The 26,898-nt window shown below is 33.5% G+C and overlaps 2 protein-coding genes across 3 annotated transcripts in view; both read right to left on the bottom strand.

Moving 5' to 3' along the window:
* The window catches only part of LOC132736312 (uncharacterized), a 33,872-nt gene extending 32,735 nt beyond the window's left edge, over positions 1-1,137 (bottom strand). The window contains exon 1 of the mRNA XM_060723421.1: positions 987-1,137. Within this exon, the coding sequence (XP_060579404.1) occupies positions 987-1,017 (31 nt within the window). The 5' untranslated portion in view covers positions 1,018-1,137. The remainder of the gene's footprint in view (positions 1-986) is intronic.
* A 2,979-nt stretch (positions 1,138-4,116) lies between these two features.
* Positions 4,117-25,821, bottom strand: LOC132736311 (poly(A) RNA polymerase, mitochondrial-like). 2 transcript variants are annotated; one of them, XM_060723416.1, is made up of 9 exons: positions 25,680-25,821; positions 18,073-18,272; positions 17,547-17,720; positions 16,183-16,287; positions 13,830-13,928; positions 12,485-12,633; positions 9,750-9,964; positions 7,071-7,172; positions 4,117-4,957 (listed from the first exon to the last, which is right to left on the bottom strand). In XM_060723416.1, the coding sequence occupies exons 1-9, from the start codon at positions 25,810-25,812 to the stop codon at positions 4,371-4,373; spliced, it is 1,764 nt and encodes a 587-aa protein (XP_060579399.1). In that variant the 5' UTR covers positions 25,813-25,821; the 3' UTR covers positions 4,117-4,370. The 2 variants fall into 2 exon arrangements, with proteins under 2 accessions (XP_060579399.1, XP_060579400.1); XM_060723417.1 differs by lacking the exons at positions 18,073-18,272; positions 25,680-25,821 and adding an exon at positions 17,967-18,047.
* Between the last annotated feature and the right edge of the window lie 1,077 nt (positions 25,822-26,898).

Here is a 26,898-nt window from a genome sequence, read left to right as displayed (position 1 = left end):
TTTACAAATAGGCGTATTCGGAAGGTCGCATTATCGTGTATCTGTCATAAATTCCATAGCGGATAAAATTATATCGGATATTCTCTGAAAATTTTCTCTCCATCATCAATGAAACGTTCTATATAAAGCTCGAAGCGTACAAACTTTGACGTCCATTGTCATTAACTCGTGCATGTTAAAATTGCCTGTATATGTCCATTAAATTAAAAACTTCTATAAAGATCACAATCAGCTATTGACTCAATCACGTGTAAAAGTTCTAATTATTGGCGGCAGAAAATAATTACATTAGAAGCGCTCCGAACCTATCTCTATCAGTAGAGTGCTATTCATAAGCAAAGTGTACATTTTAATAAATGTAATGGTGCATTTACCGTTCCAATCTATGTTATTACGCTATCTTTAAGCTGTTTTATGTTTGTTTTCTGTGGAAACGCTACCGGGTGTTCTGTGGCCATTTGTCAACATTATACTTATTGATTCCATTAGAACAATGTCAACATTGGGTCATACCATTGTAACAGTACATACCATTGTAACAGTACGCTCGAGTATTTAACACATTAACACCGCAACTGCAAGGGTCATATGAATATTTAATGTCAACCACGTGGTTAATTTACTGGTTTTCCCGCCAAAATGAGACAAATCCTTTAAATTCAAAGTTACGAAATCTTGCATTTTATATTTAAAAAATTATTTTACATTTAAAATATTAAAATCAAGTTGTAAAAGGTAGGATTTCCGAACAGACCGCATGGACGTGCATCATGCTGGATTATCTGAATTATTGGCTGAATGAAGAGGACAGCATCAAAACTAGTGGTCAAAAGAACTAAAACAACACAGCGCCAGTGATATCAGATGTGAAAATCTATGAAAAACTGTACATATGTACTATGGCAAATAACCATAAATTTAGAACTAAATTTAGACTAGGACTTTTTATTCTTCGAAAACTAACATAACAGACACGCAGTACTTACCCTTTTTGTATTTGGCATTCCAAGCTCCCATAATTTCCTATTTTATTCCTTTCCCTTTAGCTTAAAAGTAACACACGTTCTTTTTGTCCCTTCAACTTTGAAATATTATCGCTGTTTACATCTATTTTCATTCACTCCTAATCTTTAACTCAGTAATTAAAGTTCATTAAAATACGGGGTAATACGACCTTCGAGGGCCAATATACTCTATCATTTCTATCAATAACTATTCATTGACAAGTTCCAAAATGTTTCATAACTTAAAAAAAAACTTGTAATTGTCAAATAATCACTCCGTTTACATGTAATTGTACCCAAATGCAAACAATTTTATGACAAACTTTTAATACAAAACGTGTTAAATGCGTTCCATAATCTACATTTTTGTGACATTAAGTCCCAATCCTACAAAAGCAAAGAACCTGTCCGTCTTTGTTAATAAAGGAAATATTTACTTGTATTCTTAGAGACAAACGCACTTCGATAAAGTTGTCTCTATGGTCAGTGAATATAAATAATACGTCTGACCAGTCGAAAATATGCGCTTACCTTTGAGACAGTTTGAATGAAATTCCGGTTCATACAATCATGCATAAAATAAATGAATTTAAGAAAAACTAAGAGTTGATTAAGAACAAAAGTAAACACCAGTTTTTAAGAGTGGTTTGGTGTGACTACCTCATTTTGGTTGGAATTTAGACATTCCATGCTAATAATAAATAGGTATGCACTGTTTCAATTGCTGTATTTTAAGCAAAGCGGTACCCAGATATGCCAGGGTCTTTCAAATAGACAAATGGTAGGTAGATAGAATTCTTTTATTTCCTACAATTATGAAGAGCAGAAATATTAATCCTTTTTTTCACAAGTTTCAAGATTTTTAAAGAACATAATGTCCTTAGAAATTACATTTTTGCTATTGTTTTCAATTTTCGCACTTTTCTTGAACACTTACCTAATTTGAGTATTGCAACCTATACCGAGTTCTGCGAGCCATGTTTAATTGTAGCGAGACGGGTTTAGATAGCGCGTTTCCAGACCATTCTATTTGAAAGAGCCTGGATATACAAAAAGACCGTCTAACAGATTTGCTTTTTACAAAAAGATAAATAGTATGAAGTATGTATCGGGATTCAAACCCAGAGTCAAAAAGATGGTCAAAATCAGCATATGCGCACACAGTCTAGGCACATTGGTAACAAACTTGACCTGTTGATTTGTGGCTTCAGCGCTCCAGCTCTGAACAGCCGACAATAAAGCAGCTGTGAAAAATTTACATTGCCTACCTCAATATATTTCTTGATTATGAATGACATTTGTGTGGCAGACCATAAAATTGTTTTTGCAAAAAGTAATTCAATTAAAATATATATGTACATGTATTTACAACAAATACATTTAATGTAAGCGTTATTTTGACAGATGAATCCACAAACGTCACAAAATAATTCGTTTTATAATGACGTTTATATCGTCAGTCAAGTATATATTTACAAAATAATATTCGAATATTTATGGATCGTATGAAAAATAGAATATCTTGATATACAAACATGTATCACAATCAGACGATACTAAATTAACATAGATAAAAAGTTCTGTTCACCATATATCACGACTTTTGAACTGATAATGTGTTAAACATAAAGAAATCACAATATATCTATTTAAGTGGGTATTTATGCAGGACAAAAACAATTTTTCATTGGGTGTAAGGGTTGAATGAAAAAAAAACATTCGTTTTTACTATACAATGCAATTAAAAAAGTGCACCTTCTAGTAATCTTTTGTGAAATGGAAGCGTCCAGATCTACTTGCAGACACAGGCCACACTCCGTGAATAAATTGTAGACGGGGTGAACCGTATTTACATTCTCACTGGTCACGTACACGGGGGTGAAATGCTGGACAAAAAGTGGACAGAATGCGGTAGATATGGCGTGGGTCGTAATGTCTAAGGTGGAGCTTTTACACAGGTTTGCCGCCAAACATGGATCCACAGATATACATACAATATATATTTAGCTTCGTGGTGGATCACACTCATGTATAGGGTAACAATGAGTAATAATCTTCATGCATTGATGAAGATCATATAAATGCTGTAATAATGTTGCAGTCTTTGACATTCTTTGATTTTGTTTGAGCTGTAATACTGTAGACTTTTGAAATGCATCCGCAAGAAGGAACGTGCCCGAAATTGTGATTAGCAAAATACTACAGATAAAGACAGTTTTAAATACTTGTGTTGGTTATATTTTGTAAAATCTATTAATCTACAGTTGTCTGACATGTAAGCTTAATTCTAAGACACCGGAATATCAGGGGAGGTTACTACAGCCATATTTGGTACATAAAGCAAACCGGGTTATCTGTTGTCGGTCAGCAGACATTTATTGGTCGTCTGCTGAGAAAATTGTCTCAAGTTTATAATAATTTCGAGAACTCTAAAGCTTATGTGAATTACAGATTTGTCTTTCTATGTGTACAATATTAACTCTTAATTACAAATTGCAATCGAGTAACTTCTGTTCCATGTCTACTTCAGAATGATAACTCCGGCGCTAACGCCAACGCCCAGGTGAGTAGGCTAGCCTTACTATTCTTTGAATAATCGAGTACAAATCAAGACATGGCCCTAAATGAACCAATGTGAAAAGACTCAAGTGGGAAGGGAATGAGGGAGGCAAGATGATGATATAGATTACAGATATTTGGAGATTGGTTTAATCCTTCCTGTGGCCTTGACCCCTTGACATTTGGGTCTTTGTTTTGAACGTGACGTACCTTTGGAATTCTACCATGCATGCAGAAATTATGAACCACACATACAGGGCCTGGTAATATACGTATAAATAATATATGCTCATCCCCATCTATTTTATGGTGGTAGCACAATGATTCTGTTCATGAGGGATAGTAGAAAAGTGCAACATCCCTTTAGCACGCTAGCACTGGCTTAAACTGCATTTAATCTTAACACATGTGCTGAAGGACCAGAAAAAATATAACATCACTTAGTTAAGTACAGGACAAAATTTTTATAGCTGCCACACCAACTATCATATACATCATAAGCTTCAACTCAAAATCAAATAAATAACTTTTAAAAGTATATTTACAAAAATACTTTCCACGTTTTAGGTTCTTTATTCATTCATACATTTATCTGTTTTAGTCTGTGGCAAGAAAGAAATTAGTTGCACACTTTAATAACATGATAGCATTAAAGCTTTGTAGGTACCCAAGGAGATACTTTAAAGACACTAGATGTCACTAGGGTAGCAGAAGCCCCTTACCACCAACCAGGCGAAAAACTTCTTCTCGTTTTCATTTGTCATATTAATTTTATTTTCAGTTTGCTGCTTGTTTTTGTTGCTTGTTTCATGAGTTTTTTACACCAGTATCTTGTTTATTTAAATATCTTTTTTTCTTATTTTTATTCCCTCTTCTGCTTCTAGAAAAAAACGGATCATTATTAAATAAATCCTGATCTACACTATCATTAACTTGTTTTTGTTTGACATCATTAGGTCCTAAATTTTCTCCATTTACAGCTTTTCCATCAAAAAATACAGAGTCATTTTCCCCGTCCATACTCACGTAAACATCATCAATAGAATCGTAGTCAAAATTGTAAAACATATCTATGTTTGTCCTTAATTTCGCTTTTTCCTTCAATTGAAACTTTTTCTCCTGCAAAATGGAAGCCAATCCCCAACATGTTCCATCACTCGTTTTCCGTGCATTCGCCACAAGATCCTCGCTAAATTTGGAGCACGCATCCTTAAATCTGTTTACTTCTGTATAACTTACATTTCTACATATATTATGGTCTGATTCAAACGGGTTGATTATACAAACATGGTCAGAATGAGCACTTTCAACAACTTTGCCAAAGTACGGGTCCATAATAAGATGTTTAAATGGAAATGTCCTGTAATACTGAAAAAATCCCACTAGTAATTCTCCTGAAATGGTAAAAAACTATTTATAGAATAATGTAAAAAACTATCATTCAAAATAACACGACAGAATTCATAGCATCGCAGCTATATCTACTAAATAAGTGGTTATTTCTGCGTGTCGGAAAGTTAGCAAATTTAAAATTCCAGACATTTTGTGTGAGGAAATATTAGCGGATCATGCAAAGGTAGAATTTAATGACTGGTTAGTTGATGTGTAAGCCAGTGGAAATATTGGCGGTTTTCATCAATTCACGAAATTCGCCAATATTTCTGCGCCGCTAACTTAACACACTCATTGTATGTCAACAACATAAACAAGAATTCAGAGTTCTAAAAAAGTAGGTAAGTGTGTCGCATTCACAGTCAAATTTTGATTTCACATGCAGGAGTGAACAAGTGGTCCAGAGTAAACCGCAGTGTCAACACGGTCTTTATTAAGGCTTTGGTCAGAAATAAAGAAGCGTCCAAATTTCAAAAAAAAAGAAGCTGAAAACTTTTAGTTTCTGTTACTCGTAACAATAGAAATCGAAAAGATTGGACTTCTTTGGACCAATGAAGTTGTTCAGATAATTTTTGAAGAGACATTCTACTAATTGCTACATGCAAAATATTCAAGCTCTAAGTCTTTGGGTTTGACAAAATTATATTAATATCTTCCAATAGATTTTCTACACATGTCACCAGTTTTGATCCCAAGTGCATCCATATGACTTTTGTAGAGTAACACACCAAATATCTTAGCTTTCACAAAGAAAATTTGAATGTGTTTCCCTGCATTTGTCTTTGTTAACAGAGTGCATGACAATTTTAGGAACCAATGACATGATTCATTAAACTATTGTAGAAATTTAAGAAGAAATGCTTCTGTCAAAATATGGAGCTCTTATAAATGTGTAGATTCACATAACTGAATAAACCACCTTAGAAATTCTTTTCCTTGATATTTTGTTCTTAAATAATTTTAAGTTTTATTTTGCTCCTTATTTATCTATGTGATCAAAGTGACACCTCAGGGTAGAACCAACTTTGAACATAGTTGTATGTTTCATATAATCTTTGTAGAGGCCCACAAAGGTGATATATCATCCAATATACTAGTATTTAACGATTAGGCAATGAAGTTCTTGAGATATGATTTTTAAATACATGTATATCATTTGCTTGGTGTATCCAAGTGACCTTATTATGCATCAGACTAAACTTAGAAATATGATTTTTGCAGAGGGCCACCAGAGTATCATTCCGATGAAGTTTGGTAAAACGTTGACCTCTGAGCACTTTGTTCTTAAAATAATGGCAAACTGTGTAAATAATTCACAGAAAATACAACATCAGCATTATAGAAACTGACAACTTCTCCTCTGATAAAGTATTTTAAACATTTGTAGAGGATAAATAGTAGTGTTAGTTTATCTGGTTTTCACACAAATTTTAACACATCTGTAGTCATCTCTCAGCAATTGGTCCAGTGAACAGGCTTTTCTGGATAACTAACCAGTAATCACCAATTCATGGAAGTTACAAACTGATATTCCCAGACAATTTCTGAATAACCAGTTAGAGACACTCAATGTCTGAGATCAACTGATCACTATCAGTTTCTCTACTTGTAATAGGGTTTGTGAGCGAACAGCATGGATCCTGATCAGACTGCGCGGATGCTGGTCTGGATCCATGCTGGTCGCAAACCCACTATGTTGGTTTTGTCATGACGCGGCTCATATCACAAGTCATGAACAAATCAACATGGGGCAAGTCCAACGTTCATTTTGAACTTATAATTCCCAAATCCATGCATGTGATATCTGGGCATGATTAAAAAATTCCGATATTTTGTCCCTGACACAAAATCCAATATTAGTGATTGAAATTTAGATGTTTGTCTTTCAGTGTCATGATAAAAAGTCAAATACAGCCCCTGTATATAAAATGTAAAACATGCCTTCAGGTACCAAATAAAAAATTCCAGATTATCCAGTTGGAAATCCTATTTTGGCCAATTTAAGTTGTCACGTGTATTGAAAGTCCATAAATCTAATATTTTCATTCTAACACTTGATATAAGTTTCTTCTCTTTGCAAAAACTTTAACAATTAAAAGCTGTAGATATACTTACCCAAATCTTTTTCAGGGCAAATATTAGTCAATCTACGTTTTGGTGTCCTAAACTTAGTCTCCTTCCATTTTTTTAACGAATCAGATGATCGACTATGCCTTTCTGAAAAAAAAAAAGAATATGTAAAATTATTATATGAAAATGTATATAAATATAAATGGATAAGACATTACTTTGATGATACCCAGAGAAACATTTCTTCTTTTCAAACTATAATTAACCAGAACTGTGTCCAAAGGACACGGATGCCCCCACTGTGCAGATGTGCTCGTAAACAAGAGCATGCATATCTGTATGTAAGATTTTTATGTGGAACTTTTTATTAAAATCTGCCATCGGGTTTAAGACTAGTTGCGTCCAAAAAATTTCTATATGGTATATAGTGAAAAAATCAACGAAGGGCCATAATTCTGTTAAATTTGGTCGCAGCAAAAATTCCTTCCTTTACTTCCATGTACACATTTTGGTTGTTCATCCCTTGAAGTTAAAGCAAAATCTGCCATCCGGTTTAAGAGGAGTTGCGTTCACAAAATTTCTATATGGTATATAGTGAAAAAATCAACAAAGGGCCATAATTCTGTTAAATTTGGTCGCAGCAAAAATTCCTTCCTTTCTACCATCTACTAAGGGTGAAACGGTTTACCGGTATACTGATATATTGGAATATGAAAAAATAAATTTCGTACCGCGGTACGATTTTTGGAAAACCAGTACTTTATAAAAATCATAATTTTCAATTAATTGCCTTCAAATTTCGTACAAATTTCGCATAAAACCTTTAATTAGCGAATTTTATTAGCACCAACATAAGATGTGACTAGTTTTGTTTATCAAATTGTGTGACACTTTACTTTCTATTTATTCCTTACATATTTATTAAGTTTCTACTAAGAATATATACATATAATAATAATATATAATGTTACTCCATCTTTACATCAAAACATATACACAACAATACGTATTGCAATATATTGCAATATGCTTCGGCAAAATGGCAATATATTGCATTATCACATAATACGCGGCGCAGGAGTGTAATAAAGCCATTTAATAAAAACGATATTACACTATTGTAATAACACTTTGACGTGACGTCATTTGCGCTATGTATATACATAGCGTTAAAGCGCGCTAATGTTAGCGTTACACTATAAGCGCGTCAATGAAAAAATACTCATTTTAACAGTTTACTGTTCTTATTTTATATATGTGATAAATAGAATATTATATTCATGTAGATTCAATACTAAATTTATTAAACGAGTTGAATAAAACAATATTATGCTCGCCAGAGGCTCGCATAATATGATTTTATTCAACTCGTTTAATAAATTTAGTATTAAACTACACTCATTCAATATCCTCTATATATGGTTTTTGTCGTATTGTTACACCTCTACCATCTACACATTAAGGTTGTTCATCCCTGGAAGTTTAAGCAAAATCTGCCATCCGGTTTAAGAGGAGTTGCGCTCACAAAATTTCTACATAGTATACATGTATAGTGAAAAAATCAACAAAGGGTCATAATTCTGTTAAATTTGGTCGCAGCAAAAATTCCTTCTTTACTACCATCTACACATTAAGGTTATTCATCCCTTGAAGTTTAAGCAAAATCTGCCATCCAGTTCAAGAGGAGTTGCGTTCACAAGATTTTGGGACATACGTACGGACAGATGTACGTCCGGACGGACAAGTGCAACGTTATATGTTCCCCACTTTGTGGGGGCGTAAAAATCGACCTGGCGGTTACTATGACATGTTGTTAAAAGCTAATTTCTATTTATAGCTATGGCCACCATCTTGCTACATAAAAAAAAACTAATTTAGCTTTATTTGTAAAGAACTTCAAAGGCATATTATGCATAAGTAACAAATAAATTTTAACTTCCTAAGAAAGGGCAAAAATGAGTGTAATAACATTTAGATGCTTGTTACCTGAAAAAAGTAGCACTAATTTTAAAGTGGAGAAAGAAACATACATGTTGGCACTTGGAACATCACCCATTATTAACCTTTTCCCTCATATATAGACATGTTGACGGCTTTTTGTCGCCCCCCCCCCCCCTTTTGAGACCTCAAACAGTGAAAAAATGCCCTATTTAGGCCCCCCAACACTGTTTTTTATTTGAGAAATGTTGTTAAAAAAAGTGACTACTTTTTTCGGTGCGGCCCCCCATCAAAATGATCCTGTTTGGGGGGTTTGAAGGGGTGCGGTAGTCCCCCTCATTGCCAAGAAAATTTTGGACATGTGACAGGCTAAAAATGGCCTCAGGTCGATCTTAAGGTGATGCGTAACCAATGTTGAAAAGCCTTTTACACTATCTCCTTGCATTGAGAAGTTGCAGCACTTTGAAATCAGTTTTGATGGAAAAAAAAAACAATGCAAAATAGTGATTTTTTGCAATTATGAGACGTCCCCTGCCATGGTAACAGGAAATTTAAGCATGCTGTTACAGTGGATATGGTTCAAAAAAAGTATTGAAGCATTTTTCATAGTTTTATAGCAGTTGGAACTTGTAACAGGAGGCTTTTCAATAAGAACTGCCATTTTTCACAATATGCTCATGGGGTAAAAGGTTAAATGGACATTACACCCTGTAACCATCCAAATTTGAAAATATTTTTGAAAAAAATAATTCTGAAAATGAGAAAAAATATCTATAGTTATCTAACCCATGTTGAGATTTTTCAGTGCTGGTAAGATGCCCTCTTGTTGCAAGTATGACAAAACCATCATTGTGAGCATAAAGCTCGAATATTTTGAACTCATGCCCGATTCTGACAAACTGTGCTGTTTCGCAATCACCTTTACTGCCAGGGTAAGTGGACAGAACACATCTGCATACATATTTAGTAGATATAAAATCTCTGCCGTGTATAATCCAGCCCTGAAACAGAATCATTTCTATTATACCTGTTATTTAAATAAAATATTGTGAATTCACTTAATTATTTTGGGCATGAAATTTGGTATTGTCAAAATGTCATTTTTGTGGGTTTTTAACATATAAATATTTTATGAAATAAAATTTTATTACATCTTTAATTTGTGGATTGACCTATACTTAACTAGAACTCTGTGAGTCTGATGTGTTGCCTTGTGAACAATATAGTTTAGGAGATTGTTTGTTTGTTTTTTCATTTTACACCTATTCCCAACAGTATTTCAGTCATATAGGCGGGTAGTTTCCTAACCATAGTTCCTGGAGAGTTACACCAGTACTAGACTACATTCCTCCGCGCTAAACTACCAAAGCATCTCCCGGGGATCCAACCCACGCCAGAGGGGTAACTGGATTAGAAGTCATCGACTCTGACCCCTCGACCACAGTGGCGGTGCAATTTAAGAGAAATGGCCAGGACAAAAAATTTAATATGAAAATTAACAAAGGGCAATAACTCAAAAAATAAGAAATGCAGAGCAGCAGTTTCTGTGCACTGCACTTCTTATCAATAAGATCTATCATCCTATGAAGTTTCAAGTCCACATGGTCCATAGCTATTATAATTTATGAGAAATAGCCTTGACAAAAATAAAATATGAAAATTAATAAAGGGTAATAACTAAAAAATAAGAAGTACAGAGTACCGATTCTTGTACATTGCACTTTTTCTTAAAGAAATCTATCATCCTATGAAGTTTAAAGACCATAGCTTAATACTTTAGGAGAAATGGCCATGACAAAAATAAAATATGAAAATTAACAAAGGGCAATAACTCAAAAATTAAAAAGTGCAGAGTAACGTTTCTTGTGCACTGCACTTCGGGTCATTATAAGAAGCATGCATACCAAGTTTGAAGTCAGTCCGACTTATAATGACTGACTTATGCTCCAGACAAGCTTAAGGGGACGCCGCCTTTGACGCTGACACGGCTGACAAAAGTAACCCCTATATGTCGCCTTTTTCAAGGCGACACAAAAACCACAACGATTAGTGCCTAGTAATTAATAATAATTATTTAGTACATCATCATATAAGAAAGAAACAAGAGCTCGGTTTGAGCCGGGTGATGCTCCCCGAATAGGTTTAGGACACAGGAAAGTACACCTCTTGTAGTTTCAGAGTTATGTCCCTGGAAAAAGTTCAAAGAGCAATAATTCCAAAATTTGGCAAGGCAGAGTTACTGTTCTTTGCACTGCACTTCTAATCAATGTGATCAATCAACCTACAAAGTTTCTTGATGATATCTCTCATGATTTCCGAGTTATGTTCCGGACAACTTCAAAAAGTAAAAATAAACAAAGGGCAATAACTCCAGAATTAGGCAAGGCAGAGTTATGATTCTTGTGCACTGCACATCTACCCATTGAGATATATCTACTTAAAAAGTTTCATGTTGATATCTCTTATACTTTTACAGCTTTGTCCTGGACAAGATTTTTCTAAAAGGAGAGATAATTCAAAAATGAGGCTTAACAGAGTTATGGTTCTTTTGCACTACACCTCTACTCAATGAGATCTACCTACATACAATGTTTCATCTTGATATCTCTTATAGTTTTAGAGTTATATTCCGGAAAAGTTCAAAGTGTTAAAATTAACAAAGGGCAATAACTCCAAAATTAGGACAAAAAGAGTAATTGTTCTTATGCACTGCACATCTACACATTGAGATCTATTCACCTACAAAGTTTCATGTTAATATCTCTTATAGACACTGCACTCCCCCTCAATGCCCTCTACCACTGTATGATGTTTCAACAAATTATCTCCAAGGGTTTTCAAGTTATGCTCCGGACAAGACAACGGACGGACAGACAGACGGACGGGTGTACAGACGGACAAGGCGCCGACTATATGCTCCCCCGAAATTTTTCGGGGAGCATAAAAAGTCTAACTTTGTTATGCGAAAAACAAGGCACAAACGGGCACCCCCGAGTAGAACCACCGCTCAGTAAGCTAGCTGGATAGCTTTCTCACATATAGACTCTGGGTAGGTCAAACATTCAATGGTGAGAGGCGATTGGTCAATGGCCTAGCGCCCTAAAATGCATTTATCTGCAAGTTTACATACTTAATGCTGTTGTTAAAGTGTTGCTTAACTTGCATCTGCTTCAAGATCCTCGTATACATGTGCATAGCATTACAAGAATTATCATAATCCTAACTTTCAAGATGGTAAATAAAACTAAAGAGCAAATATTTTACAAAAACATGAAATGAGCCGCGTCACAACAAAACCAACGTAATGCGTTTGCGACCAGCTGGGATCCAGACCAGCCTGCGCAGTCTGATCAGGATCCATGCTGTTCCCTATCAGTTTTCTCTACTTATAATAGGGTTGGTAAGCGAACAGCATGGATCCTAATCAGACTGGGCGGATGCGCAGGCTGGTCTGGATCCATGCTGGTCGCAATCATACTATGTTGGTTTTGTCGAGACGCGGCTCAAATATTTCAACTTACAGCCCATTAGAGCAAATATCACATGACACTCCTGTCTGGGTTTGAATCAATTTAACTATTGGCACTCGAGCCCTACTAATAAAAGCTATTTTATCAAATAATGAACTTTTGTCAAAAAGATGTGACACATGCCCCAATATTCCTTTACCCTGCAAGAAAAAAAGAGATGCATGTATTAAAAAACACATTTTCTTTTTCTTGGGTTTAACGTCACATCAACACATGTACAGGTCATATGGCAAATTTCCAGCTTTAATGATGGAAGAACTAACATGCCTCTCTGTTACCGTATATTATTTCCGTAAGCTTCTTGTTAGTTTCCTAACATGAAAGAACAAAAAGTCCCTGCTGAGATTTGAACCCACTGGAGTCAGGGACTAGTGGTTGGTCAAGGATGCCCTTGCAAAACACATAATAAGTCACAATTTGAAAAATTCACAGGTGAAAAACACATGACCTGGTAAACTGATATGGTTTCGGAAACCATGCACCCAAAAGGTTTGCATTAGTAATCTTAGGATTGCTTGCTGTGTGGGTTCAAACCCCGTCAGGGGCAAGACGTTGATTCCGTGAGCAAGAAACTTTACACTCAATGCTTAGTACTGGTTGGTTCTAGGAACAGATTATAAGTTTTTCAATAAGCTTACATAGCACCAGTTGATCTATGAACGTAACATTATTAGGAACGGTTTATTACATTGTTGTGCAAGTTATTGTGAACAGTCATTGGCTCACATGCGTGTGCATGTTATCAAAAACTTTTATAATCTACATGGTTGTGAACTTTATTGGGAATGTTGATCATCTTACATGGTAAAACATGTAATTGTGAACGTTTATTACCTTACATGGTAGTGCATGTTATTGTGAACATTCATTACCTTACATGGTAGTGCATGTTATTGTGAACATTCATTACCTTACATGGTAGTGCATGTTATTGTGAACATTCATTACCTTACATGGTAGTGCATGTTATTGTGAACATTTTTTACTACACATGGTTGTGCATGTTTTATTGTGAATGTTCATTATCTTACATGGTTGTGCATGTTATTGTGAACGTTCATTACCCTACATGGTAGTGCATGTTATTGTGAACATCCATTACCCTACATGGTACATATGATTGTGAAAATTTTTTACTACACATGGTTGTGCATGTTTTTGTGAATGTTTATTATCTTACATGGTTGTGCATGTTTTATTGTGAACATTTTTTACTACACATGGTTGTACAGGTTATTGTGAATGTTTATTATCTTACATGGTTGTGCATGTTTTATTGTGAACATTTTTTACTACACATGGTTGTGCAGGTTATTGGGAATGTTTTTAATCTTACATGGTTGTGAACAATGGAAACATCAACGTCAGAAGTGCCGTCTAGTGCAAATCCACATGACCATGAGCCAAATGGAAGAACTTTTAACCCATCTATTTCCTGAAATAAGAACTTGAAACATTATTCAGAACGAGAATTCATACAACAAGAGCTGTCAGTGAAACAGTTTGCTCGACTATTCTCAGTGCTTGAGAGTAATATGCTCCCCGAATAGGTTTTGGACACAGGAAAGTACACCTCTTGTAGTTTCAGAGTTATGTCCCTGGAAAAAGTTCAAAGTTTAAAGTGCAATAATTCCAAAATTAGGCAAGGCAGAGTTACTGTTCTTTGCACTGCACTTGTAATCAATGTGATCTATCAACCTTTTCAAAGTTTCTTGTTGATATCTCTTATGGTTTCCGAGTTATGTCCCGGACAACTTCAAAAAGTAAAAATAAACAAAGGGCAATAACTCCAGAATGAGGCAAGGCAGAGTTATGATTTTTGTGCACTGAACATCTACCCATTGAGATATATCTACCAACAAAGTTTCATGTTGATATCTCTCATAGTTTTACAGCCATGTCCTGGACAAGATTTTTCTAAAAGGGGAGATAATTAAAAAAATGAGGCTTAACAGAGTTATGGTTAAAAAAAAGTTCAAAGTTTAAAGTGCAATAATTCCAAAATTAGGCAAGACAGAGTTACTGTTCTTTGCACTGCACTTCTACTCAATGAGATCTATCTATCTACAATGTTTCATCTTGATATCTATTATAGTTTTAGAGTTATGTTCCGGGCAAAGTTCAAAGTGTTAAAGTTAACAAAGGGCAATAACTCCAAAATTAGGACAAAAAAAGTTATTGTTCTTTTGCACTGCACATCTACCCATTGAGATCTATTCACCTACAAAGTTTCATGTTGATATCTCTTATACTTTTAGAGTTATGTCTCGGACAAGATTTTTCTGTAAGGGGAGAGAATTCAAAAACCGGGCAAAATAGAGTTATGGTTCTTTGACACTGCACTCCCCCTCAATGCCCTCTACCACTGTATGAAGTTTAAACAAATTATCTCCAAGGGTTTTCAAGTTATGCTCCGGACAAGACAACGGACGGACAGACAGACATTCCAACATTTTGGGATTAGGAGCTATTTTCTTTGTTATTTTCTTTGTTTTCTTAATGGCTACTAGCCATTAAACCCTTTGATCACGGAAAGAACCTATTGTTCTCTTTTGTTCTCTTTACTGTTACATAGCCCCTAAACCCAAAATGTTTGCCGGACAGATGGACAGACGGACGTTCCAACATTTTGGGTTTAGGGGCTATTTTCTTTGTTATTTTCTTTGTTTTCTTAAGGGCTACTAGCCCATAAAACCTTTGATCACGGAATGAACCTATTGTTCCCTTTTGTTCTCTTTACTGTTATATAGCCTCTAAACCCAAAATGTTTGCTCGGACAGACGGACAGACGTCCAAGGCGCTGACTTTATGCTCCCTGAAATTTTTCGGGGAGCATAAAAACTTTAATAAAGTGCAAAGCTGACGCCATGTGTGTACAACAGCTCTCTCTATTCTTCAGACAGTTGGGCTTTAAATCACAACAACTTAAAAAGTCAGTCCTAGAAACATGTGTCTTCTGCCCTTGTTATGAAACATGACCTCTTGTTATAGTTTTTTTTTTATCAAGCTATAGATTCTATTTACATGTATGTTTTTGGCAGATTGGTTCGAATTATGTACAATGTTTAATTAACTTCTCACTCACCTAGCAAAATATCTTTGAATCTGTACGAGACCATTTATCACTTTTGGGGTAAATTTTAAACAAGAGGGCCGTGACAACCCTTTATCGCTCACTTGAGCATATGGTAAACATGAACAACTATTGATGATTTCTGTCTAGTTTCATCAGCATCTACCAGATATTAATTAAAGGCTTTTTTCTATATTTAGCAATGGTGGCCATCTTGTTCAGCAGACCAGAAACAAATGAGCAATTTTTGAAGGAGAATATCCAAGAAAAATTCTTGTATAGTTTCATCACTATTGCTGGACGGGTTTAGAAGGACACAGGGGTATCACAATAGCTCAGCTTGAGCACTTTGTGCTAAGGTGAACAATAAAATGTCCTTTATAAAAAAGCCACAATGCAGACCAAGCATAGACGCCGATCTTAGTCTGCACTGGTCACATGGGTAAATTCATTAGCCACCACTAGGTTCAGGATTAAACTGAACAAGATAAGTTTGTAAAAGTAAATAAGAAGACTACGTAAAGTAAAAGCTAATGTGAAATTGCCTGAATTTGGAATTTTAAACCTTAAAAGTCAAGGTCATTTAAGACGCAACCAACTGGTGTGTTATACTTACTGCTTCTAAACTTTTTTCAATTAGCATGCAAATGAAGAATTGCAATCTAATTACAGCCTCGGACATTGTCCTTGTTTTGTATAAATATCTTATCTGATCCGACACCTGAAATAATCAAAGTTATAAATATAAATAAAAGTTTCTAACAATTCATCATTTGCAGTAGCCCATTCTTTCTCCATAATGTTAATAACATCTGAAGAAATCATTAAATATTGAGCTAATCAGACAGACGGCTTCATTGAATAGTGTGATGTCATATCAACCAAACACCCGACCCTGTCTAATTATTCCTTAAAGTGCAAAAAGCTATACCTCTGTTGTCTGTAGTTTAAAAAAATTTCCTTTTTAAACGTTTATAAGAAATAAGTCCAAAATGCTCGGTGTAAGAAAAGTGTTGGCATATGTCACTTTGAGCAAATGACGCTTGCACAGCATCATTAACTAGAGCTATCACTAAATGATATTAATACCCCCGCAAGACTGCTTCGGAAATGAGGAAGATACTAGTAACAGAATACCTTGTAAAAGAATTGTAATAGAGTTATGGTTGTGGGCAATTAGAGATAGTTGTGGTTTTTATATGTTGCATTTCCGATCACTGTGGTTGACCAATTATGAAATTTTATTGTATTTTTATTGTAATACTCTGTAATAAGTATAAAGTTACAGCTCTTGAGCATTGCACTCTTCTCATTGCAATTAACCATTGTGTGAAGTTGCATTGAATTCCAATCATTAATTTTCAAAATTATGCACTGGACAATAAAAAGTAACAAAGGGCAATAACTCTAAAATGAGTCAAGAAAAAGTTATGGTTCCTGTGCACTGCGCTTCCTTTCAATATACTTGACCATTGTACAAACTTGTATTGAACTCCAACTAGTACATTTCATGTTATGCTCCTGACAAGGAGAAATATCAAAGGGCAACAACTCTGTAATGGAGTTATTGTTCTTATGAACTGCACTTCCTATTACTGTGCTTGACTATTGTATGAAGATGTTTTGAATTCCAACCAGTAGTTTTCAAGTTATGCTCCTCACAAGGAAAGTATCAAAGGGCAATAACTCTGAAATTAGTCAAAATGGAGATATAGTTCTTGTGCAATTGTGCTTGATCATTGTATGAAGTTGTATTAAATTCCAACCATTAGTCTTCAAGTTATGCCCCGGACAAGTAAAATGCAATGGACCGCAGAACCCACCGACAAACCTACCTCAGGACGACTCCTATAAACGTAGTAAAGGCTATTTATGCATATTTTGACCACTTTTTGGTAATTGACGTGGTTTGTAAGTGCCATTGATAATGTGTGGCAACTATGGTGACAACGTGTACTTACTAACAAACCATTTACTTACATCTACACAATCATTAAGTGCTGTACAACAAAATGGTTTATGCTCATAAGTCGTTATTTTTTCCATCAAACTATCCTCCTGTGGTATCGCCATGTTCTTCAACTGTTTTGTACCTCGTACACGAGTTTCAGCATTTGACTGTAACATTTTATCACTTGAAAACTCTATCAATACCTGCCGAATTAAAAAGAAAAGGCCTTCCTATCATGTCATGACATAAATGAGATTCAGAATACAACAAGATCCCATTTCTGAAAAAAGGGCATTATGCTATGCCAACACAATATATAACACTAAAAAGAAGGAACAGAAGTAGTTCATTTTTTTGTTTCCATACAATTAATCTTATAGCTGTTTATGACATAACAAACTAACATTTTTTCTACATGCACAAGGACCCTAGCTACTAGATAAACTTACCAAATCTTTGCTTTGAGACCTGTAGTTCTTGAAATAAAATCCTTTTTAAATTTGCCCGATTTTTCTTTCTACATGCGCAAGGACACTATCTTATTGCTAAACTTACCAAATCTTTGCTTTTAGAACTGTAGTTCTTGAAATAAAATCCTTTATTAATTTGCCCGATCTTTGTTTCTACATGCGCCAGGACACTAGCTAACCGGTCTTTGCTTTTCAACTGTAACAGAAGACTTCTGTCTGCTTCTTGAAGACGTTCGGTTATCATGTCTCGATACAAGTCATTCCTTTCTGCTATGTTTGCTTCATCTGTAACCATTGTTCAAAATATATGTTATCACAAGCTTTTGTTTGTAGATTTGTCTAGTTTTATGCTGATTTTAACATATCTTATGGTGAAACAAAGGTACAGAAAGGTTGTCATTAAGATTTTTCTAAAAAGGATTGTTTAGAAGTTGAGGTGGTCATCTTTGTTTTCATCACATATAACAAAGAGCGCTGTCTTAATTTCAAGGCAGCACAAAATGCATTTGAGACAGTCTTTTTGACCTTATGCCACCACTTAATGACAACGCTGGGTGAAGTAAAGACAATTTACAGATAAACCCCTATAGCATTCAAACTTATATTTTTGTGTGAATTTTGATCAATCAATTAGTAATTAATTTTTTTGATTAGCTTCAGATTTTTATGCAACAATGCAACACATTTCCTTAAGAAATGAATATGTTTTAGAACCCTATAAAGTTAAACTGATAAATAATTATCACAAAGATTAAATCTAGTTAGGATGTTTTTCACAGCCTTAAATGGGTCTCACAATGAAAGCATGTCATATATTTATACAGGTAAAATGATTTTTTTTTATTTTGAAGTTGAATACTCTTATTTTTATCTAAAGAAATTATATACTTACTTAGAAAATTCAATGTTGCAAATCCCTAAATACCACTTACCACTTACTTACCGTCAAGACAGAATAAGTGATCGTGGTCTCAGAACAAACTTGGCACATTGTTAAACTTTATAAGTTATGGTAATATGCATAAACTTTTTTCTTTTTTATCTGAATTCAAAAAATCATGTTATGTTATCATTTATTTAGTGCTACATTTTTTCTTCATTAACTTTTGCCAATAAATAAAGTTGAATAATCAAGATAAAAAACACAAGATATTGTCCTCAAAGAGTTAAACAAGAGCCCAGTTTGAACCGGCTGATGCTCCCCAAATAGGTTTTGGACACAGGAAAGTACACCTCTTGTAGTGTCAGAGTTATGTCCCTGGAAAAAGTTTGTAGTGCTATAATTCCAAGATAAGGCAAGGCAGAGTGACTGTTCTTTGCATTGCACTTCTTATCAATGAGATCTGTCAACCTACAAAGTTTCTTGTTGATACCTCTTATGGTTTCCGAATTATGACCCGGACAAAGTTCAAAATGTAAAAATGAACAAAGGACAATAACTACAAAATTTGGCAAGGCAGAGTTCAAGTTCTTGTGCACTGCACATCTACCTATTGAGATCCATCTACCTACAAAGTTTCATGTTCATATCTCTAGTAGTTTTAGAGTTATTTCCCAGACAAGATTTTTTTAAAAATCCAAAAATACAGAAACAAGAGTATTTCTAAACAATTTTGTTGTGCCCAAGGTACTAAGAATTTATTTTAAAATATGAAAATGACATTTACATTAGGCAATTTTTCTGTGTCCATGTGTTTGCAGAATTTATTTTTTGTGCGAAAAAGATGGCATTTAATTTTTCAGCGTATTTGATGCAGGATCTTACGTCCGGTAAATCCCTGCATCCCATTGCTTGATATCACTAATCTTTTTCTGTTTTTTCTAGCAAATCATTCCCTTTCATGTTTTGCTGGACAGTTATTTTTAACATCATGATTTTATCCAATATTATTTCTTCAACATTTATGTTTCTCTATCAATACAAAATCAGATTAACAGGGTCGTGGTTTATACGCGTATCAATTCAAATGAAATCAAATTAAAAGTAAATGAAAATTTCAAAAAAAAATATATATCCTATACCTAATGAGCCTTGAAAAAATCCTTAGTTTATTGGGCGCCGCCTTTTTGAAATCCTTTTGAGCTAAATATAGATATCAGAGCGCTTTTAATGAGCATCTATAATAATTCAGACTTTTGCTAGCAGACGCTTTCTAATAACACTTCAGGTGAAAGAATTATGTACAAAATCAGAAAATAAACATGCATTTCATTGATAAGAATTATAGTAACGATTATAGATATTAAAAGTAACTTTAACATATCCTTTTTTGATAAATTAGCACATTAAAAAATAATGTTAAAACAACATGTGGATACGAGATTAACAAACATGGCGGACGAGATTTTCCAAATGCCAACCCATGCGCAGTGTCCCCCCTTTACGTTCAGAGATTTTCGGAATATCCTGATCACTCCGATGATCGGTTGAACACCACCAATTTATTTGTTTAGTTTTCGGTACAAAATACCTGCATTTACTAATGAAGTGCAAGAAAGATCCGGTTTACATGTACACTAAACATGTTATGCTAAAATCAGAATTCATAAGAGCTTTCACCGCCCTGGGATGTACTATAACGGGATATGTTACTCGCGCTTTCTTATCAGTGCCAATGTTGGTGTCCAATTGGAATCGATCGATCGATAAGCGCCGTGTTTAAACGCCGTAATCACGGTACATGCCGGGTTGATCGGATATATTCTGTGCATAAATTTTCCGGTGATTTTGGGAGGTGGGCAATCAAAATAGTAGGAAAAAAAGGTTGTTGGTTTCTTAAATACTTTTTTCATTGGATCAATTTTAAAAATATTAATATTAATAAATATGAAACAGATACAGAAAAGTAATTTACCATATTTAATTATGATAGAAAATTTACGTTTTGTAATTAAAATACGTTCAGAAATAACTTAATCATTAAATTTCAATTATAGCTTTAATTACATGGTTTATATTAATTATAGAATATAATTATGTCAAATGTGTCAATAAACATAGAAATTATTTTGTATTGGGACTTATTATTTATGTAATTAAAGTGTACAGCTGCTATAAACATGTTTATAACATGTAATAATTTTTGGTTTAATAAAATGTCTGACCTTTGTTTTATTCATGTTTGTTTTCAACATGACCTTTGATAATCTTTGATGTTTAAACATATTTTTCACATATATTTGTAATTATGTTCTTATTTAGCTTTAATCTTCATTTTTGAATAGATTGTTTTCTAACTTCACACAATAATGCCCTTTTAAAATATGCTATTGAATGACAGTTTTAATTATAAATTATAACTCAAATTTTTCATAAAAAGATAACATTTAAGATGCAATGTTCATATATGAAATTTATACATACTGATACACTGCAATATGGCATATGGAAAATCGGATTTTGTTCTCTTTGAGGATATTGATTTAGATTTTTTTCTTGGTGAATTTACAGCTAGTGAATATGAAAATTCTGAGGATGAGGATAAGATAAGTGTAAAATCTAAAGAGGATAAAAGAAAAACTTATGTATGTGATCAGTGTGATAAGTCATATAATTCTGTATCGGGTATTAGAGGACATTTAAGGAATAAACATGGAGTTAAGAATGTTAAAGGTTAGAAAAACTTTTTTTATGCAATGTTTCTTACTGTGGTCTTTTTCAATTGTAAATAGTATAACAACTAAGATTCATATTTGCAATGGCCACGTCATACTGGTCATCAACCTGCATACCCATTGTTAGAGTTCCAGCTTCGACCCATTTGTCATGTGACATTTCTGTATGTATATACATGCATCGGACCTGTAGGCAATACTCTTGATTTTTATAATGAACCAGTGACGCATTAAATTTCTTTGACTCTTTTATTAAAGAGCTAGGTAGCATGAAGGACTACCTAGTTGAGAAAAATAAAACAAAAAACACCCAATCAAAATATTACACCTAACAAACGATTCATTTAAATATTTATTTCATGTAATGAATATTCGTCTCATGAATGTTAATTGTACAAATATAAACATAATTGGAATACAAAAAAGTATAAAGCTATATATATATAGTTGATGTCTTGAATTGCAAAAAAAATATCATGATTAAATAGTAACATTATCCATTTTTTTCACAATGAGATAACATGCGACAAAAAAAACAACACTTAATTAAATAGTAATAGAAGGGTATATTTTGGCGCAGAATTAATGTGAATTTCCATACAAATTCATGTGTGTTAAATAATGGAGAAATTCATGTTATCGCTTTTCAATGAAATATCATAACACTATGAGAACATTGTACTTTTACTCAAAACATTATGCCTCCAGATTCATCCTAATTTTTATGAAAATTTTGAAAATATTGTGAAATGAAAAAAAAAGCCAAAATATATAGAATTTAGAAATTTAAGCTGGAACTTTAAGAAATGTCATATAGCTGGTTTTGTTTTCTGTTGGATCACTTTAATATTTTGTCATTATTTTGCCTGAATATGGTTTTTCCAATTTTAATTCCTTGAAATATTTTGGGTCATCTGGAGATATACAGCTTAAAAAAAATGTTAAAAATATAGTTTTATACCCTTAAACATAAAAAAGTGCAATTAAATTGTTGGAAATGTTTTTTACTTTATCAGTAATTATGAAATATTTGAAGTAAATTTTAACCACATGAAAAAGGTAGCAAACAAATAATATTGACTGGTGATTGCATTGATCATTAAAAATGCAGTTAATTATAGATTATGATATATAATTTTGTAAATTTTTCAATCATTCATATGATAGAACTTCAAGGATAATTTAGACATTAAGGAGTTTCAGATTCCTTAAATTCATACAATTCATACAAAAAAAATTGAAATTTTTCACATTTCAACAATATGATGATAATCAAGGTTTTTACTGCACACATTCCAGTATTAACATGAGCAATATACATGATTTATTTACATCTTAAATAATGGTTACTGTGTATTTTATTTATCGAAATAAAAAGCATGAAAACTACCTTAAAGGGACTCCACTGAGGTTTAAAAGCCTAAAAACATAACATTTGAATTGAAATATACTTCGAAATAAATTAATCATATTTTATGCTTTCTTAGCCCGTTTTGTGTGAAAAGCGTTTAAATGTCTTTCATTTTGGGTCATTTCTTTACAGTTTGAATAATTCTTCCTGAAGAACTAAGTGTGCTAACGTTCTGAAATTTTGCACAAAGATTAGTGGTCTAAACTTACTTCAAATGGTCCATTTATCTGGAAAAAAATGTTTCCAGTCTCATCATGTCAAAAAACCTCAGTGGAGTCCCTTTAAGTTTTCATAAAAACTAACAATATATACAAGTTTTTCCATTTAAAAAAAAATGCACAAGTTTTTGAACCGAGACAAAATGACTATATACATGTACAATGTTTGCACAAAATGAAAAAAAAACAACTTTTCTTTTCCATTCAAATATTCTTTTCTCAAGTTTAATTTATTTGAAATATTTTGGCAGATATGCAGCTTTAATCATGGAACTAAACTGTGTTAAATGATCTTAATTTCTTATAAAGCTCTCTATGTATTGCAGCTTCAGCTTATCGCCTTGATGCAGAAAACAGGAAGACAAAGGTCAATTCATTTACAATGGATGAAGAACACTTCAGCAAATAGTCAAGCAGTTAAAAAAAGTTGCTATTTCAATCTGTTGTAACCTTTTGCTGTAAAATGACTTTTCTCTACTGGTTGGAGACCATCAACCGGACACTTTTGGAACATTTTTCTGTACAGATTTCATAATTTCTAACCTAGAGACCAAAAAAATTGACACAGTTCAGCTAGGTTCTTCTCCTAACTAACAAACTAGTTTGTTTATTTCTGATTTTATTGACACTTATATCTGAGGCTCGACAAGGAGGGTATCAAAATTACCTAAATTGTCTACACTACAGTACCATGTGTCCGGACAGATACGTACATGACGTGATTTAATTCAGATAAAAGCCTGGGTGTTTTGATTTTTGATTTTTAACATGATATACAATATGTCAGCAACAATTGGTGAAGTTTTGGATATTCTATTATTCACTCTGCAAATGAATACAGCTGATATATGAGGCCAGGCATTGCCTTCTTGACCCCCAGATTTCAACATCAACATTCTTGAAATAGACATTAAAATATCACCATTTACGGAGGTTGAAATAAATTTATTTACTTAATTTTAAAATAAATATGCACTTATTGTTGATAAAAAAGTGACTGACAACCACTGAACAAAGAAAATACTAAATTAAGCATTTTCGGGGCCGTCCGGGTTTGGTGGTTGTCCGGTTTTGGTGGTCCCCAACCAGTACTGATAAAAGAAATTCCCAAAGAATATTTTGCATCAGATCTTATGTAAAATTCCCAATTTGAGTCAAATTGATGGGATTTTTTCCCGATCTGTTCGATACCGGCACCCTTCCCAAAGTAGGCGAAAAACACTATATAATGAATTGAGATTGAAATATTATTATACAATAATTAAGGAAGGCAGGATATCCTTCGATACAGTCCAACAACACAGCTAAGGAATCTACAATTTTTCATAAAGATGTTGTTTTTTTTACATTCAGATAATAAATTATGGATTTAAAAAAACCTACCAACTTCAAAAACATGTTTTTTTCTACTTTTTAGATACCTAACAATGTAACTGCAAATTCATCAATTCATGGTTTTGGCCCCAGATTTCACAAAAAAAGTGTTTAAATTTGACACTGCACAATGAAAAATCATGCACAATAAATGATCATATTTTACTCTCTTGCTATAAATATGTCTATGTTTTAATAAAAAATACTATTATGAGACAAATTTAATCGACATATAACGTTCATTTTTTAGGACAAAAATGCACATCACCTTAGCATTCCGCCATTTTATTTTTCGCATTTTTAGTCTTAGTTCATTAAAAATGGAACCCGTAAAATCTCATTTAAACTCACTAAAGTTCCATAATCTATATGTTAAACCAAAGACATTTAAAGGGTCTTTCAAAATATTCCGCCAGTTTTCTTGTATTTTACTTATCTAAACGAATTTTGGCAGACAAAAATTACCCTTTCACGGCGATCAACACAACAACATCGGTTCGACCGAGATTTTTTTGTTCTTTCTACAGCACAGTTTTTACATTAGAAACTTTAAACACCATGTTAAAAATACATCTGATCAATGTCATGATACTTACAGAATTATTTCAGTTACTTTCTGAGGACTTCAACCCCATTAAGTAAACATACCGATCGATTTTCTGACCGAACATTTCCTCCGCTTTCAACTAAAATTGTAAAATGGCGGCGCTGATTCCTGATTGGACGAAAACATAAGGAGCGATAATCTCTGTGTTTCCCGTCCCCGTATCGTATGTTCCAGCACCGCCATAGGTAGCACCTAATTTCATATTAGCCAATTAGGATTTTAGAATATGGATTTTGCCGAAGGATTTTAAAAGTGCTCCATTTATTCTTGAATAAAAAAATCAACAGAAGAAAAAAAAAGTGATAAATGGAAAGTAACAAAAATCGGGCCGGGTTGACGAGACCTGATTCAGATTGGCTTGGGGCCGAATTGACAGGATAATTTGGGGCGGATTGACTAGAGGCCGGGTTAAAGAAGACTTGCACCGAGGTCTAAGCCAAGAGATATACATTATTAGATTAAATTACCCTTATTTTTCCCTTTTGCAGTTCTTTTTCTATATGACTTCGTCGTTGAATGAAAGAACATTGGTCGTAAGACTTTTAGCCGACAAAATGTCAAATTTCTCACACCTTGCATGGCCGCGGCCATTTTGGTCATTCGGAATACCTCGTCTTTTAAAAGTGCGAGAAAAATACTTTTAGCGAAAAAGAAAACAAAAAACTCTAGGCGGTTAATTATTTTCAAAGGAGTGATTCCAAAGTATTTATTTAATGCGCTTAGATATTATTGAACGGGGAAAGGTGCATTAGTTGCTCTAAAAGTCGTTCAATTTCTTCCTGCTACATCAAATATTGTCAATTATGTATGGGCTTTTTTCATCAATAAAATATTTAAAATATATGCTCTTTACTGGTTGGAGAGATAACTCCGACACTAAATCACATATTTTTTGCAATATCTTAATTATCTTCCTGTATATTTTAAATATTGAACCACCTAAACAAAGTTCAGTTCAAAGACTTTACATTATACTTCAAAAATTATGTATGAAAATTGAATCTGGTACTTCTTTGGGGTCCTGAAAGAGGTATACAAGACATGGTCTTTTTACCCCATAACAGTAGATAAAGTCATCACTTATTTTTTTAATAAAAAATGACTGGAAAATCTGCATCAATAATTTATTTTTACATTTTATATGTTTTATCTAGTTTTTTGTGAATATTTAAACAATTTTTCAAAAATATTTCCCAAACCAGTGGCCTGTGGTCAATACAATTCTAACTACCTTATCATGGAAAGGAATCAATATAAGTGTTATGCTTGTTTTCCAATCCATATATATTGTGATGTAAAAATGTTACATGCTTGTAAAAATTGATGAATAAAATATGTTTAAACTAATTACCTTATTGTAATATAGTAAAAAGAATGTTTTGAAGCAGTTCTGCCTATGAAAAGTTTAGGTTATTTATAAAAACATTAAAAAGTTTACCAAATTATAACAAATCATCACATTCTGTCCTGCTCCTATACTTTTAGGTGACCATGTCCTTGTTTGTTGTAAAACAAAGTTATAACAATTATATTTATCAAGTGTCGGGGTTATCTATGCGTCGGAGTTATCTCTCCGACCAGAATAGAAAAAAAAATAATTTGATTTAAATAAATTTTACTGAAACATCAAAAATGTGTCACTCATAAAATGACATTGTCGCAGACTTAAACTTGCACTACACCAAA

Source organism: Ruditapes philippinarum, unplaced genomic scaffold (genome assembly GCF_026571515.1).
Source record: "Ruditapes philippinarum isolate M1 unplaced genomic scaffold, ASM2657151v2 ctg1026_1_1_1_1, whole genome shotgun sequence".
In the NCBI taxonomy this organism is placed as follows: Eukaryota; Metazoa; Mollusca; class Bivalvia; order Venerida; family Veneridae; genus Ruditapes; species Ruditapes philippinarum.
Note: the sequence above shows the minus strand (reverse complement) of the source record. Positions and strands in the feature narration are given on the sequence as shown.

Bases quoted from the DNA above. Each gene is read 5' to 3' on its own strand.
- LOC132736311 (XM_060723416.1), bottom strand. From the start codon at position 25,812: ATGACCAAAATGGCCGCGGCCATGCAAGGTGTGAGAAATTTGACATTT. The intron at 17,721-18,072 runs GTAAGTTTAGCA...TTAATTCGGCAG, and splicing joins GTTCTAAAAGCAAAGATTTG to GTATTGATAGAGTTTTCAAG. The intron at 4,958-7,070 runs GTAAGTATATCT...TTACCATTTCAG, and splicing joins TTGCCCTGAAAAAGATTTGG to GAGAATTACTAGTGGGATTT.